We start from the raw sequence: 16,164 nt of genomic DNA on the forward strand, positions 1-16,164 counted from the left end.
GAAGCGCAATCAATAAAGTTCTTCTGAGACCCCTGTCGCCGCGCAGGCTTTTGTCAAGCTTCCGGTGCAGATGACAATACGCGGCTGTCCTACGTAGATTGAGATGACTTTGAGCTTTCTGATTCGAGCTTGATATGCTTAATTCGATCTTGAAAACCATAGAAGAAGTTGTGACTTATGGTGCAGATCGACATGATATGCCGGGGTATACTACCGTACTCAACAGGAGAGCTCGAAACATAGTGATTGGTGCAAATCCCCCAGATTCCACATGTAACCTCAGTCGATTGCGTAGGGAAAGATTTTCGTGAAAACTCGAACTATACAAAATATTGTTCCTTTTCATGCCTTGGGACCGTGGGAGTTTCTGTAATAAAAGCACTACCAGTGGACAGCCCTTGCCAAGCCGGTGAACCTTTCCCCATATTAACTTCCTCCTCATTTTCTCCCCCAACTCTCCGACGCCACGACTCCTCGACTACTCCCATCTTCAAATCTCCCTTTCAACTCCTCGTGAAACCCTTCGCGGACCATCTCTCTTCCCCCCGACCGTGCCGAAGGATGCTTCGGGCCTGGGTCCTGGGGTATCCGCACCCGTCATGATCCAACCCGATGACGATTCACCATTGAACCCCTCTGGCGCAAACTTCAGCTTAGGCCAGGAGGAGGCAGCAGCAGCTCTCGAGGACTTTGACACGCAGAGTCATGCGAGTTCCCGCGACCCTGGTAGCACACAAACGGCCGACCCCGCGCTGGGCCCGGACAACGGCGCGCTAGACAACCAACGAGACGACGGCGGTGACGGACCGTCAAACCTGGAGAATTTCAACGACGGCGATAAGCCCGCTTGGAGCGAAATGAAGACTAAGGCTGGAAAGGAGCGGAAGCGGCTGCCGCTGGCCTGTATCGCATGTCGCCGCAAGAAAATCCGCTGCTCCGGGGAAAAGCCCGCTTGCAAGCACTGTACTCGCTCGAGGATTCCTTGCGTCTATAAAGTGACCACGAGGAAGGCTGCGCCCCGCACGGATTATATGGCCATGCTGGATAAGCGGTTAAAGCGGATGGAAGATCGCGTGATCAAAACGATACCGAAGGAAGAGACGAGGGACATGGCTTCTATCGGTCGGTCTATAGTCAAGCCGTCTGCTTCAAATCAGCCGACAAAAGCCCAGAAAAAAGAAGCGCAGATGAGGCGTTTGAGGCTGAGATGGATGAATGGACCCGTGGAGACCGCCGCCCGCCACACGAGTCCTTCCCAATGAATCGCGAGGTCAAGTCAAGCGATGGCAGTGGACTTTTGACCGAGGGTGCTGAGTTCTTGCCATCTTTGGAGATCCAGGAGCATCTTGCAGAGGTCTTCTTTGATTGTGTATATGGGCAGTCATATCTTCTGTTGCATAAGCCCAGCTTCATGCGGCGACTCAAGGCCGGTAGTATTCCCCCGGTGTTGATTCTCGCTGTCTGTGCGGTCTCTGCGCGATTCTCAACACATCCTCAGCTCAATTCAGAACCGCAATTTTTGCGCGGAGAGAACTGGGCTAATCCAGCCGCTGCCATTGCTCTGAGCAGACACGACGAACCTAATATTACAATTCTGACCGTTTTCCTCCTCCTTGGTCTCCATGAATTTGGAACCTGTCATGGTGGACGGAGTTGGTCTTTTGGAGGCCAAGCATTAAGGATGGCATATGCCTTGCAGTTGCATCAAGAGCTTGAGCAGGACCCAATGATTAACAACAAAGGTCCCAGTAACCCCTCCCAGCTGAGCTTCACCGATCAAGAGATCAGACGGCGGACTATGTGGGCTTGTTACTTGATGGATCGGTATAACTCCTCTGGCAGTCAACGACCGCCAATTGGAAACGAAAAGTTCCTACAAATCCAGTTACCTATTAAAGAAACACACTTTCAGATGGAAATACCTGGTCCAACGGAAGATCTTGACGGGGATATTCTCAATCCTACGCCAGAAGACACAGGCCAGCTATCAAACGCCAAAGAAAATATGGGTGTCTCGGCGTATATTATCCGCGCTATCGTCATTTGGGGTCGCATTGTTGACTACCTAAACCTCGGTGGCAAGAGAAAGGATGCACATCCACTTTGGCATCCAGAATCGGGATATATGCAACTCAAACGGCAGATTGAAGATTTTTCTGCCTCTCTTCCCGTTCCTTTGACTTTCACGTACGAAAATCTACAGATCCATGCGGCCGAGAAAATTGCAAATCAGTTCCTGTTTCTCCATATCATCATACATCAAAACATGCTTTTCCTCAACCAATTCGCCATCCCCTTGTCACCGGGAGGGCGGCCACCTCGGGATATGCCCAAACCTTTCCTCAGCAATGCAGGCCGTGCTGCGGTGGAAGCGGCGCATCACATTTCAGTTCTCTTCGACCGTGCTTCAGCTTATCCTCTTACCGTTCCCTTTGCTGGTTACTGCGCCTATTCAGCCAGCACGGTTCATATCTGGGGCATATTCTCGAAGAACGTCCAGCTAGAGGCCCGCTCAAAAGAAAATCTCCGGCATACATACCGCTATCTTAACAAAATGAAAAAGTACTGGGGCATGTTCCATTACATGGTTGAAAGTGCCAAGGATCGATATCGTCAATTTGCCGATGCAGCTATCCAGGGCTCCGTGGTGACTCAAAATGGCACTTCGCTGACACCAATGTTCCAATATGGTGACTGGTTTGATAAGTATCCACACGGCGTATCAAGAATGCACTGGGAGGATCCCGATACACAGCACAGAAAAACAGGCGAGGATGCCGTGATGGGCCAAAAGCCCGACCTCCAAAGCGTGGAAGATTTCTTCGCAAGCCTGTCACCTACACAGCAACAACCAACCATCCCTCGGAAATCGCGCTCTCGCGGAAACAGCAAATTATCAGATAGCGTTGCGGGCATGGAACAGACCTCTCCACAATCCATGATGGAAGTAACAATGGGAAGCACGCCAGGTGTCCCAGGCAGTGCATTCCCACAAGCCTCCGTGTACAACCAGCCAAGACAGATGTCATTCGGCCAACCGCCGTTTGATTTCAGCATTCCTCAAGACCAACTCCCTCAACTGGATCGGCAATTTGTCTACGGCTCTTTCTCCGACTTCGATCCCAATTCGTTCGTCCAAAATAACCATCCCGCTCCACCAGTCAACGGCGTCGAACCGCACAACCCGGACCAATCCCTTTTCACTGGCCAGCTAGACCCAGGTGCTCCCGCAGGAACGGGCGAGTTCTACCAGCCCAGTGCTTGGTTCTTGCCCTTCAACCTTGATCCTATCGGCGTTGCAAACCCACCCGCTCCCCCTCCCATCCCAGCCCCAGGTCCTCCAAATAACGGTCGTCCTAATGGTCCCCAACCCCCTTCCGGTCTACCAGATGTACCCGGGTTCTCCAGTGGGGGTTTGCCCATGAGTGCATATGACCTTGGTTTATCAGGACCAGATGTAACCCAAGGTCAGCGGCAGTGATTGGGCTGAGTATGGATGATGTCTCTGCGACTCGATGACCGCTATGTCGTTTTTGGTTTTTTATAATGATTCCAATCATTTTTTTGGAGTCGGACTTGCGGGACTGGTGTTTATTTGTTGCTTGTGCTTTGCTCTTATGTTTGTTGTTTACTTGGACTTTTTCAAGATTCTTCCAGGGTTGTTGCTTTTTGTACATAAGTTGTCCTTGTGCTTACATCCGGCATGTATATTCTCTTTTTTTTGATTTGGTGGAATGGATTTCAAGACTATACCTCTCATTGTAGTTGACTTAATAAGTTACTTGCTGGCTTTGGTGCTTGTATTCCGATTTACCTGCGCATCTATAATCAATTGTCGAGTTAGAACGCAATGCAATGCAATACAGGTTTCTAGAGCAAATAAGTTAAAGGAAAATGACAATCCCGTCCTTCAGTCGATCACAATTGGTATAGAATCAGGATCAGTTAATTGGAATCCTTCCAATAAGCAAAAAAATTATTGTGCATCATCCGTGAATCGAACACGGGCCTCGTCGATGGCAACGACGAATTCTACCACTAGACCAATGATGCTAGTTGTATGGTTAGCCGTGCGCAAGAACTATTATGTTCACGGGTTCGCTTATCCCGTTTGTGTGGGGTCTAAGGTCCACATGGGAAATGTAGCCATTGGAATTAGGGTTGAGAGGTCTGCAGTTTGTACTGTCTTGACAATTTGATAGGTTTAAACTGAAATTGTAGTTGGGTATGGATGAATTTCTGTTCAATAATGTTACCAGCATTTATTTTGCTAGTTCGGTGGCTTATTCGATCGAGGTGGATGTGGATATATATCCTGCTGTCTAACTGTATATCTGTCTAATGAATCTCATATTTTGTACATAAATACGTTTGAAAACAAAAGGCAAGTGAGCTGGATATTTTATTGATCAGTTTCACAAACTATCACCAATCCAGTGAGCTCGGGCCTCAACTAGGTTCACCTCATATGGTGAGGCGTAGGTGACTGAGAACGAGAGATCTTCAATCAGAAAAAAGTAACATCTTACAGCAAATCTTAAGCTATAAGAGCACATTTGGAGTAAAGATATAGTTATCTATTACGCGCCCACAACGAGTAGGAACAACAAATGGCCTGACAGTCGCTCACAATATAAGGAATATGAATAGAGCAGTAGTCCAACGAAACCAATGAAACCAACGAAACAAATAAAGGGTATAAACTAGTCTTCCCACTCTTCATCCAGTTGGTCTATTAGCCTGTTCTCAGCATCCACGTCACGCGACTGGCCACGACCTCCGCGTCCTCCGCGTCCTCCGATGGCACCGATGACACCGCCATGACCGCCGTCGGAGTCTGCGCGCACATAGCCGTTAGTTGAGCGGGAACGATTCATGCGGCAGATATTGCCGAAAGTTGAAAAGACGATGATGAACATGTCCTGTTCGTAAATATTGGTCAGCATTCTGTAGTTGTGATTGATTCTTGCCACCACAATCGTGGAATAAAAGGACTTTGCAGGTATAATGTAATGGGCCGCGTCAATGAGTATACGCAAGAACTGTTCTGCAATGGAAAGCCTGGGAGAATTCTATCGCTGGCCCAATGACATAGACCTAGGGACAGTCCACTTGCATAAATCATGAAACATTGCCCCCGAAGGACATGTGAATGTATAGACTGTGATCAACACAGGCGAAGAAGAGACACCACATGCCAGCCATATTGGGAGAGACAATGGAAGAAAAGCAGCCAAGAAAAGAGTGATTGATGACCGTAAAGAAACAAGGAAACAAATGGAACAAGCCAACCCAACCGTCTTCCCGAAGTGACCAATCTCCAGACCAGCTAGAGTGATCAATCTGTCCTTGAAAAAGGCAAGATTGCCCCATTTGAATCTCGAAACTTGCGTGACGCCACATTGCCATATCTGAATCTGCGACGGGACCAACAAGGGATCACAGTGAAAACACTTACTTTGACAAAGTCGAAGACTCCAGCCCAGAGGCTGAAGTTTGGGCATTGGCGCCAGCCACGTTGATGCATGACTGTCCGTTGGTACGCGCATCCACCAATCAGATACACTGCCACGGCGATCAACATGCTAGATAAGAGGTCAGTAAAGCTTTGGATACCTTGCTGTACCAAAAAAAGAGACGGAGCTGCTCACATCACCCCAAAGACACCGCCGGGTCCCAGACCTCCAGCGTTAGGGTCCACGGCAATACCACCACATGCTGCCGAGCTGCGGACCTCAAAGAAGTATGTGCATGAATCCACAGTGCCGACAAAGGAAGGGGTGGCGGTACTTGCCGGCGCATCACGGTCACAAAGGAAAGACATGATGGTCGACTTGTGTCGCGTTGAGGCATTGGAACTGCTCATAATACCCTCCTCAGGGCAGGGTGAGCCATTGGTGTAGTTAAGGACGAGTTTGCGACCACGGAATAAAGGTTCAGATGCTTGTTCTCTGGGAGCAAAATAATAGTCAGCATATTGAATAAGGTATAGACCCGCAGACTAGATCGATTGGGTAATGAACTGTCATACCCTATGGAATATACTTTATCATCCCGCTCATAATATGCACTGATGTTCTTCCACCGCGACGCCTCTATCCCAACCACATCCGTCACGTTCTCAATAACTGGCGCACAGAAGTTGATTGTGAAGTTTGCTGGGTAGTCATGGCCCTTGGCGTGCCAGCTTTCATCCCGTGCATCCTTCACAACCTTCTTGCCATCCTTCAGTTCCGGCGGAGATAACGAGATTGCGCTGAGGTCAAAGTATAAGCCGGTAGTTGGAGAGCGGGCGACACACGGAGAATCATCATTGAGATGAGAGGAGTCAGCGTTTGATAGACCGAGGACTGAGGATAGGAGGAACAGGGCGTAATGAGCGGAGCTCAGCTTCATGGCTGCGGAGAGGGGGTCTCGACCCAGCACAGAAACGAGAACAAGACAAGAGAATGACCAGAATATAGAAAAGAAGAGAATGTGATGCAGTCAATGCAATAAAATGTGCCTCAGTAGTTGACAGGCAGAGAGGAAGAAGAGCCAAGAGCCAAGAGTCTCAAGTGGCTTACGTAGCATTTGATGCGGAGGAACTCTGCGGCTCCGCGGCTTGGGATGTTCCGGCATCATACGCGGAGTACGGCGCAATATTTAGTTGCCTGTCTTTCCCCCCTCTGGATTATTTTACCTTGCTCATCATTGGCGCAGACTGACGACGCTATCTCTTGACCAACATGCCTGCCAAGAATTCCAAAAGGAATCCCATCCAACCAGTGCCTGAGAAGCGCGGTTATGAATTTGGTGGCCCGTAGGTCTTTTTTTTGGGAGCATCCTCTGAGGGGCATTGATTAACATTGAATACAGGCTCGGTGCATTCGGCATTGTCTTCGGTCTCCCAGCCCTGATCTACCTCTTTACCTTCGTCTGCAACGATATCTCTGGCTGTCCCGCACCGGGTCTCCTGAGCCCTTCCACCTTGTCGCTCGACCAATTGAAGAGGGAAGTGGGCTGGCCGGAGGAGGGATTCATTGCGCTTTATGATACCAAAGTTACTCTGTGGACATTGAGCTATTATGCCTTCAGCTTGTTCTTGCAGGTCTTCCTGCCTGGCCAGGAGGCCGAGGGCTCAATGCTGGCTTGCGGAGGCAAGCTGAAGTACAAGTTCAATGGTATGTGACCCAATGCCTCATACACGAGACACCCTTGCTAATCTCGTTCATGACGTAGCTTTCCCTTCTGCCATCATCATTCTCTCTGGCCTCGCCGGAGGAACTTATCTCTATGGAGCCGACTTTGTGGTGTGGACTTTCCTGTGGGATAACTATATCCAGGTGATCACAGCAAACTTGTTCATCTCCTCTTCGATCGCAATTTTCGTCTACCTGAAGAGCTTCACCGTGCCAGAGGCTGGCAAGCTCAACCCAAGCCTGCGCGAGCTCGCACCTGGTGGTCACACGGGCAATGTGCTTTACGACTTCTTTATTGGTCGTGAGCTCAACCCTCGTATTACCCTGCCCATTCCCTTCGTCAGCGAAGCTTCCCGCACCATTGATATCAAGGTGTTCATGGAGATGCGACCTGGCCTGCTTGGATGGACAATCCTGAACCTGTCCAATGTTGCCCACCAGTACCGAACCTACGGCTACGTCACCGACTCCATTGTTCTCGTCACCATCTTTCAGGCATTCTACATTTTGGATGCCCTCTACATGGAGCCCGCTATCATGACCACCATGGACGTTATCATGGACGGATTCGGCTATATGCTGTCTTTCGGTGACGTGGTCTGGGTCCCCCACGTGTACAGCATCCAGAGCCGCTATCTCTCGGTCTTCCCATATGAGTTGGGTCTGACTGGTATCGCCGTTGTTCTGGGTGTTACTGCTCTCGGTTACTCGATCTTCCGCGGCGCCAACAACCAGAAGAACCGTTTCCGCACCAACCCCAACGACCCGCGTGTCAAGAACATCAAGTACATCGAGACTGCTGCTGGATCTAAGTTGATGATCTCTGGCTGGTGGGGTTTGGCACGTCACATCAATTACCTGGGCGACTGGACCATGTCATGGGCTTACTGCCTGCCCACTGGCGTTGCAGGCTACGTTCTCATTGAGAGCATTAATCCTGCCAGCGGTGATCTCCAGAAGCAGGCCGTACAGACCCCCGAGGTTCGTGGCTGGGGTATGATCTTCACCTACTTCTACATGGTCTACTTCGGCGTCTTGTTGATTCACCGTGAGATGCGCGACGAAGAGAAGTGCGAGAAGAAGTATGGTGCTGATTGGAAGCGCTATACCTCTATTGTTCGCAGCCGCATCATTCCTGGAATCTACTAAGGTAGTCCTCCATTCTTTCTTTCTCCGGGATCGTCTGGATTCAACCTGTCATTATTCCTAATTTCTTTTGGCATGGATAGCCCCTAATATCTCCCCCTAGGAGCTTATCAGCTTAATGTTGACGCTCTTGATGTCACAGAGCTTACGACTGGCCTAGGCCACTTTAATTTTACTTGATAGATCTGAGCTTAAAAAATGTATCACAAGGACCATCTGTTCAATCAAGTCGATCAAGTGAACACAGTCAAAGTAAGAGAGAAGAAGCTTTATTTGTGCTTAGTAATGTGATCACTAGTAGGAGTTAGGAAAAGACCTTACTCCCAAGGCTAACCAACGTTCAAACCATTCAGAGTCCCGAAAACAACGGGCACCTGGGCACTCACCATCGCTTACATGTACGAGCTCTTACTCTCCTCGTTTAGAGGTTAATCTCAGTTTCTTTACTGGAGCAGGATCAGGCAATGAAGGTACGAGTTCGTTCTGGATTCAGCTAGAAACAGGCTTCTAGCTATGGCGATACGACACTCGCATCGCTGAAATAGAGATATGAAATTTGCACTGATTGATCATCATATCCCTCCCCTTGACCTGGACACCCGTCAAGTTCCATTGAATTGGAAACGACGGAGATGATCCTTGAGACCGGCGATGAAGGCCTCCGACAACAGCCTCATATCACAATCCAAGCCATGCAAGAAGTCATCCCTGACGTATTTGTCCACAAAGCGGGCAAACCACTGGCGATCCCGCGCAGCCGCCATAAAGTACACGCCTTCAACGTCGTATGGATCAAGAGGAGAATTGTTTCGGCACATGTCCAGATCGTCGACGAGGCCATAGTCATATGGCACAAGTGGAGACGCCAGCAAGCTTCCCTTCTCATCCATGTACTTCTTGTAAGGCACGATCACCTCTTGGTGCCCAAACTGGCCGCCAGTTGTATCGATGACCCATTGCTCCTCGCTCAGGCGCAGCGTCACGACCAGCACAGTGTGATAGTTTTCTCTCACGGTTGTTCCGACGACCAGAGTTTGAATTGGGCGGCTCTCGGGATTGGATCTCATGGAGAGGGAGCAGACCTCCACCTTGGAACAAACTTCTGCGGGATATCAGCACTCATGAATATAAACCAGGGGTGCTTCTATACTCTTACCCTTGAGCAAACTTCTAGCCATGGGAGCAAGCATGAATGCAGCTGCAGTACACTGGCAGTAAAGCAAAGCCGCAGCTTTGTGTGCGGGATTTGAGGTGAGATTATCAGGGAAAGGGAAGCGCAAGCTGAGATCTGACTGGCCACGTTCATCGGGGTGCAGCATGAGTTGTCCATTGTCAAAGGTGATGGCCTTCAGAGAAAGATCGAAAAGAACTTCGCGAAAAGCCAAGAAACTGTCTCTCAGGAGCTCGGCACATCGGAGGAGCTTCTTTCGCTCCTTCATAGCATTGCAATGGTCCTGGTGATTCAGCGAATCCTTGAATTCGCAGTCTGCGCTGCAGTAGAGGACCTCCTGGGCATCGCCAGGAACATATTCGGGTGCTTCTGCGCAGGCGACGCATCCGCCCCTAGTCTCAGTAGCACAGCAGATACATCTGTTTGATTTGGTAGCCTCTGGGGGCTTGGTGGATGGGTGGGTGTCGTTCATGTTGGCGGAGAGTCGACGAGAGATCGAGGATCGTTGTCCGAAGTCAGCTTTTATATTTGGAATGAAAGTGTGTCGCAAACGCGGCAAACGTCGCGCTTGAAGTGAACGTTCAGTTTTTGGTAGCTACTTTTATTTTTGATATCCGGAGTATGCCCTCTGCATTCACTGATAATCCTTCGCGATACATCAAAACTGAGCACAAGGGTCATATACGCATTCACAGTCATCTTGATACCAGTTTTATATTCTCATCTAGATGGGGGCATCGAATGAAGCCAACCGAAGCAGCTAAGCCCTGGCATTGGGCATATCACGCTTCCGTTTCTTTGGGTCCACCAGGACACCCAAGCTCCAATTGTCATCCCCCGAATTAGGGGCCCAGCCCTTCAGAGCTCTTTTAGCATCCCTGATAGCTTCAATACGAACATGCAACGGATCTGTTGAAGAACCTGGCCGTTTCGAGTCTTGGTAGGTGACTAGTCCCGAATCAACTCGCTGACTCGTACCGACATGCACTTGTTCAGCCTCAACGTTATCTAGTAAGCTCGCGGCCGATGTGCTATCTCGATCAATATGGTGGAGGTGAGTAGGACTGATATCTTCAAGCAAAGCCCAAAGCTTTGCTCTGGACAAGGCGGAGGCTCCCCGCTTGCCAGGCGAAGATGCACGATTGCCCTGTTTCACCCCATTGATGACCGTCTCGTATAAGCCAGTTTGGGAACGAGCTAAGTGCGGCAAGCTCTTCTTCCCAGTGTCCAAATTTACAGGTGATGAGTGTTGATGCGTAGGCGCCACAGTCCACAATGCACTCGCATTCCCTGGCTTGCACTTTCTAGGACTGGCCGTCGGAGTTGAGCTGCCGGTTTCTTCTTCTGATGATACCACCGGGGCAGGGATCAGCTTCGGCTTGAAAAAAGGCCACAGAGCTGCTACTTCTTCACTAGGGACCGAAAGGACCTGGAATGGTCTAAACCGATACCCTGGCGCGCTATGATCTATCTTTCTTGAAGCAGGCCACGACCTTCCCACAAGAGCCTGCATCCGACCCTTTGGTCCAAAGCACCGATCGAAACCGACCTTCGTGATCTCTTCCTGAGGAAGAACGAGACCGGCGATATATGCATTTTCAGTAGGAGCAACCAACCGACTAGTCTGACAAGAGAGCAAGGATGAGACCTGTCTCAGCGCAATTTTGTCAGAACAAGACTTGCTGCGCGTTGACTCGGCATCTGTGCGTGCAGGCTTTCGACGCACGACCCCGAGAAGGGAGAAGTGGGCACGCCCGTCGAGCATCTTATCGGCGTCTGAAGCTTCGAGTTCTTGGTTTTCCGAGGCAGATATCGGTTCGCGGAGGACTTCCCATGGTGTTGCGTCTTCCTGGGATGCCATGCAGAGCTCCATGCTTGAATCTCCACATGGCGCACATGTACAGTACATGTATATCTTTATATCGGAGTGGAATTCAAAGGGCGGCCATTCTGTAGATGCCTTCGACCCGTCATCATGTTCTTCAGTCCTCCGTCGGATGAAGGGCGAGAATGGAGTTTTTGTATTACGGGGGTCGGATGTGTCTTTGTTCTTGGCCATTTGTCTCTCTTCAGACAACAAACCATGACATTCCGTCAGCAGCCAGTAATTGAATGCTCGCATGGCTAATATCTCAGCATGGCAATCATGTAGTACAAGACCCTGACAGCGTGGGATGTGAGACGCTGAAAGACATTTGGCACCAGTGCTGCATAGAAGTCAGCTTATTCTTGAATCAGTACCTCAGGTAGCCTGCATAATGGCCTTTGTCACACTTCCAAGGTTGTGATAATTCAAGACTTACGTGACTGCTATGCAGGTCAAAGTTTCCGATGCGGTGCCCTGTCCTATCAACAGCTGAGTTACTTGTGTCTCATGAAAATAGGATAGAATTAGTTCAACATACCTTTCACAATCACAATTCCAGTCATTGGGACCCATTCTCTTGATCCATCTGGATAAATGGTGGGTTTACTGCGTGCGGGCAGAGCATCGAAATGTTTATGAACCAGTGATGCTATCTGCGATGATAATGAGTAGCTAGATGTCTGATTAGACATTGGACTCATCAATAGCTTAAATATAGAACAAAGAAATGTTTGCGATAGTTACAAAGAGCCAAACCTCAAGATGTTCCTGTCATCACGTGACCACATATATTAGAAACCTGAGGCGCCACATTTCCCTTGATTCTTCGTAGCTTCCCGACCCTCGACTGTCAAGTTAACCCACCCACAATTCACAATGGCCGACAAGCTCCGCACAATTCAGAACCTCGAGGCTCTTCAGGCCCGCTACATTGGTACCGGTCACGCCGATACCACCAAGTACGAATGGACCTCCAACATCCTCCGTGACAGCTACTCCTCCTACGTCGGCCACCCTCCACTCTTGTCCTACATGGCTGTTGGCATGGGCGAGCCCAAGGAGAAGGTGCGCGCAATGATGCTGGAGAAGATGGTCAGAGGCGCTGGAAATCCCCCAGAGGTTCGTGATATCTTATAAGCGTCGTTCGCGACTCTCCGGATGATCAACGACTGACAGTGTTTTCTACAGACTCAAGAGTAGTACCACTCACTTGTGACTTCTTTTGATTTTTCGTCCTCTTTATACCCCAATTTGCGCGCATCCTCGGCTTTCGAAGGCATATCCCCGACACACCTGACTTGTCAATATCGCAGCTTCACGCCGTGAGATTGTTTCATCGTTTCCTCAATCTTGGGAAATCACTTACAAATGAAAATTTTCGAATCTCATATCGACCAAATACGATGTTTAACTTTTGAATCAATTATTTGAAATCCGTAAAGGATCATCTCAACCTGCGAATGATTCCAGCGAAACAACCTTTGTGACAACTTGTCCCAGATTCGGAGAAGCGCTGGAAATCTCGATTAGCAGGACTCCAACCAGATTCCTTATAGTGGCGATGTCAGAAAGGAACCAAGCTGGTTGGATCAGATCAATTTGTGGGACTTATTAGTAAACCAGGTCTATCGTGTTCATTCTGCAGAAGGCATTGAAATCGGATGGTCCTGTATGATCTAGCAAGGCTACAGATGCCAGGTTGCTGCCTACTCTAAAGCCCCATACCTGCAAGTAGTTCATGCTAGAAATTTAAGCAGATTGCTGCAGCACTGCAGTCTAAATCGCTTCAAGGCAAACAAAGCTTAAAAAATGAACAAAACGTACCATTCAGACCTCTGTACCAATAGGCCAAGACAAGAGAGTATTTACATCCCGAAACAATATATTCAGGCACATATAACAGACCCAGATACAAATGCAAAAAAACACTTGATGGTAGATGTACATAAACCACAGAACAGCTATACCACCTTACTCCTTCTCCTCCTTCGCAACCAATTTAGTATTCTCAGCCTGCAACAAAGAAACAAGATCAACCCATTTCTGACGCTCATTCCGGAGCGTCCGAACCTCTTTCTTAAGATCGGAAATCTCCTGCTTAAGCCCCTCAACCTCGGACTTAGACCTAGTCTTCCCTTCTTTCTTAAGCTCCGAAATCTCTTGCTTCAGCGTCTCAACTTCAGATTTAGACTTTGATTTCTCGGAGCGCTCCACATCCTTCTTCTGTCTCGCTTCAATCTTTCCCGCAGTCTTCAATTGACTAGCCTCGATCTTGCTCAACTGTTTCAGCAGTTTCGATTCCTCATTGAAGAGAGACGAGGCGGCTTTGTGGTTATGTGCTGGTGGTTCGGGGGTTTGTGTCTGTGATGACTGACCATCACTGCTTTCCTTTGCTTGAGTTGTTGAACTCTGGCTATGCTTGTGTTTGTGGCTCTGTTGTTTGGTTGAGCTGGCAGGCGTCGAAGACCGGTTTGTTGCGGCGCGTTTGCGCAATGCGCTTGTATCGCTGTCTGCTTCAGTTATGCCTTTAAGTGATGTTCCTGATGCGGCGGGTGGTTGGGATGGGAGATGGAGTTTCTCGAGTTCGGCGCGGATTGTCTCTAGTTTTGCTTCGATTTCGCGTTTGCGGAGGGCTTGCTTTGCGAGATCTTTTTCGTGGGAGGTAAGTTTCCCCTTCTTGGTCATTTTCATCAGCTCGTCTGGCGGCATGTTGTTGTGTGTGATCTCATCGATGGCGGGTGTCGCTGATTCAGAGTGGGCGGAGGAGAATGAGACCTGATCTTGCGTGGACTCAACGTCGAGGGATTTGCTGGATTTATTCTGCGTGGCACTTTTCGATTTTGAAAGCGCTGCAGTGTCTGCTTCGCCCTGGGAAGCTTGGGTCCCGTCAGTGTGACTCGCTGCCTCATGATAAGGTATGTAGCCTTGAAGTTGAGGTGCGATTCGTTGATAGCCGGTGTTGAGCAAACCGGTGACACTGGCAATAAGACCATGATGCGAGTGCTCGCCGTCGCTGAGAGAATCGTATTCGGATTCGGATTCCGAGTCTGAGTGCGAGTGGTCTTCATCAGACCCGGCTTCGTTGACTGACTCTCGGGATTTACCCGCTGCGCCAGCCAAGGCAGCTGTAGAGTCCGAGCCCGAGCTCTTTTCATCATCCTGTGGCTTATCTTCTCGGATAGCCCAGTTGATAAACTTGGCGGCGTCAATTCCCACACTCCTCGGTGTTCCCTTGTCCACCATCCATCGCGGAATGCTGCCACCAGGGTCACTTCTAGTGACCATGATCCACTCAACAGGACTCATTTCCTCATTTCCATGGTCCCCAGAGACTCCATCCTGCTTATGCTGTTGCGAATCAAGAGATGAAGAACCACTGTTCTTCTGACTCTTTTGGCTAGAAGAGCTACTCTCACTGCCGTTCCTGTTCGGAATTTCCCGAATAAGTTCGATAGACTCATAATTTCCACGGGTATAGCCATGCTTAGGCGGGACACTAGGGTGGTCACAAGGTTTGGAGATCATCATCCAACTGCGACCAGGTTGATGACTCCCACCCACTCGCAACCCAGAATCAGAATTGATTATCATAGCCACGAAGTCGCGCGGCGCAGTAGGTTTGGGGAACTGCGCTGAGACATGATAAACCATCAGATGGCCCAGGTCTGACCCATCCTTGTCCTTGACTTCGATAGTCTCAACCTTCTGCTCGGCACCGATGCCACGGATACAGTTATCGGGGGTCTGGCCCTTCTCGATCTTCTTTTGGTTGGCCTTGAGCGTCTCGTCATACTCGCCAGACATCTTCTCACGCCAGCGCGAGAAGGGTAGCCCGGCGTGTATACTCCGCCGGCCGAACCATGAACCGCCGCCGTCATTCGCGGATAATTTCCACAACGTCACGTCGAGCGGGTTGTCCTTTGGTCCGCCTACCTTGACTGGCTTCCCCCATTGCTTTTGTAGTTCGGCGATTTCAGGGTCGGTTTCGCCGAGGCGAGAAGGTGAGGGGAAAATCCGGTGGGCGGAGGGACCTGCCGCTTCGTAATCTAAATAGGGATAGTCTTGAGCTTCGGAGATTGGAGGGTCTGGGAGCGAATCTGCGATGAGTCGGCTGTGTTTGAAGAGGTCGCACATGTAGTCTCGTAGTTCGTCCGGGGACTGGGGTACGTCATCCCAGGATGTCGGTTTGAGGCATTGAAGCGCCTCGTGGAGTGTGACCATTGCGGCGGAGATTCTCTGACGCTGATGTTGCTTTCGCTACGTCGGCGTGTGAAGGTGAGGGGTTGGAGTGATGTTGGTTCGAACCACAAAACTGTCAGCAGTGCGATGGCGTCCGGAATAGGCGGCGGAGGCGGGGTAGGCGGCAATCGCGACTATCCCACAAGAGTTGAGCTTTGAAACACGCAAATTGGTGATGTGCTCGATTTGCGTCTTCAAGATGAGGATCTGTTCAGTTGATTATAGCTGATAAACTTGCAGCCCACGTCTGATAAGAGCAGGTTGGCGATGAGTGGTATACACGAGGTGGAAGGTATCAAATTAATGAATGTCATTGAATATGAATGTAATAAGAAGAGGCCAGACTGCAGGTACCGGTTACATATAAGGAGTGAAGGATCTACTCGACTTATGATGCAGTGCTGGTTATCTTGGCACCTCCATGATTGACGTCATACCAGGCCGTGGGGTAAGTATATAATTCTTGAATTTTGGAGATTTTGCCTATTGTTTTGTGATGATCATCTACATAAAGAATCCCTTGATTCTTGATTGTTGGCTTCGGATGGCAAATTGTAAGT

At 49.5% G+C, this 16,164-nt stretch overlaps 7 protein-coding genes across 7 annotated transcripts; 3 read left to right on the forward strand and 4 right to left on the reverse strand.

Moving 5' to 3' along the window:
* Positions 1-599: 599 nt before the first annotated feature.
* Positions 600-3,481, forward strand: N7511_010037 (putative C6 transcription factor; the record flags this gene model as incomplete). Its single annotated transcript, XM_057132414.1, has 2 exons — positions 600-1,122; positions 1,173-3,481. The coding sequence occupies 2 exons, from the start codon at positions 600-602 to the stop codon at positions 3,479-3,481; spliced, it is 2,832 nt and encodes a 943-aa protein (XP_056980402.1).
* A 1,222-nt stretch (positions 3,482-4,703) lies between these two features.
* Positions 4,704-6,396, reverse strand: N7511_010038 (uncharacterized protein; the record flags this gene model as incomplete). The annotated part of the gene is made up of 4 exons (XM_057132415.1): positions 4,704-4,922; positions 5,459-5,585; positions 5,652-5,951; positions 6,032-6,396. 4 exons carry the CDS (start codon positions 6,394-6,396, stop codon positions 4,704-4,706), a joined length of 1,011 nt encoding a protein of 336 aa, XP_056980403.1.
* Positions 6,397-6,728: 332 nt separating this feature from the next.
* Positions 6,729-8,330, forward strand: erg24B (uncharacterized protein; the record flags this gene model as incomplete). Its single annotated transcript, XM_057132416.1, has 3 exons — positions 6,729-6,802; positions 6,859-7,163; positions 7,222-8,330. The coding sequence occupies 3 exons, from the start codon at positions 6,729-6,731 to the stop codon at positions 8,328-8,330; spliced, it is 1,488 nt and encodes a 495-aa protein (XP_056980404.1).
* A 599-nt stretch (positions 8,331-8,929) lies between these two features.
* N7511_010040 (uncharacterized protein) lies at positions 8,930-9,970 on the reverse strand (the record flags this gene model as incomplete). The annotated part of the gene is made up of 2 exons (XM_057132417.1): positions 8,930-9,429; positions 9,484-9,970. 2 exons carry the CDS (start codon positions 9,968-9,970, stop codon positions 8,930-8,932), a joined length of 987 nt encoding a protein of 328 aa, XP_056980405.1.
* A 288-nt stretch (positions 9,971-10,258) lies between these two features.
* Positions 10,259-12,057, reverse strand: N7511_010041 (tRNA-specific adenosine deaminase; the record flags this gene model as incomplete). The annotated part of the gene is made up of 3 exons (XM_057132418.1): positions 10,259-11,705; positions 11,740-11,839; positions 11,904-12,057. The coding sequence occupies 3 exons, from the start codon at positions 12,055-12,057 to the stop codon at positions 10,259-10,261; spliced, it is 1,701 nt and encodes a 566-aa protein (XP_056980406.1).
* A 184-nt stretch (positions 12,058-12,241) lies between these two features.
* N7511_010042 (splicing factor 3B subunit 5 family protein) lies at positions 12,242-12,565 on the forward strand (the record flags this gene model as incomplete). Its single annotated transcript, XM_057132419.1, has 2 exons — positions 12,242-12,484; positions 12,554-12,565. 2 exons carry the CDS (start codon positions 12,242-12,244, stop codon positions 12,563-12,565), a joined length of 255 nt encoding a protein of 84 aa, XP_056980407.1.
* Positions 12,566-13,336: 771 nt separating this feature from the next.
* N7511_010043 (uncharacterized protein) lies at positions 13,337-15,586 on the reverse strand (the record flags this gene model as incomplete). The annotated part of the gene is made up of 1 exon (XM_057132420.1): positions 13,337-15,586. One exon carries the CDS (start codon positions 15,584-15,586, stop codon positions 13,337-13,339), a length of 2,250 nt encoding a protein of 749 aa, XP_056980408.1.
* Positions 15,587-16,164: the final 578 nt, after the last annotated feature.

This window comes from Penicillium nucicola, assembly GCF_028828085.1.
Source record: "Penicillium nucicola strain IBT 29836 chromosome Unknown utg000010l, whole genome shotgun sequence".
Lineage (NCBI taxonomy): Eukaryota > Fungi > Ascomycota > Eurotiomycetes > Eurotiales > Aspergillaceae > Penicillium > Penicillium nucicola.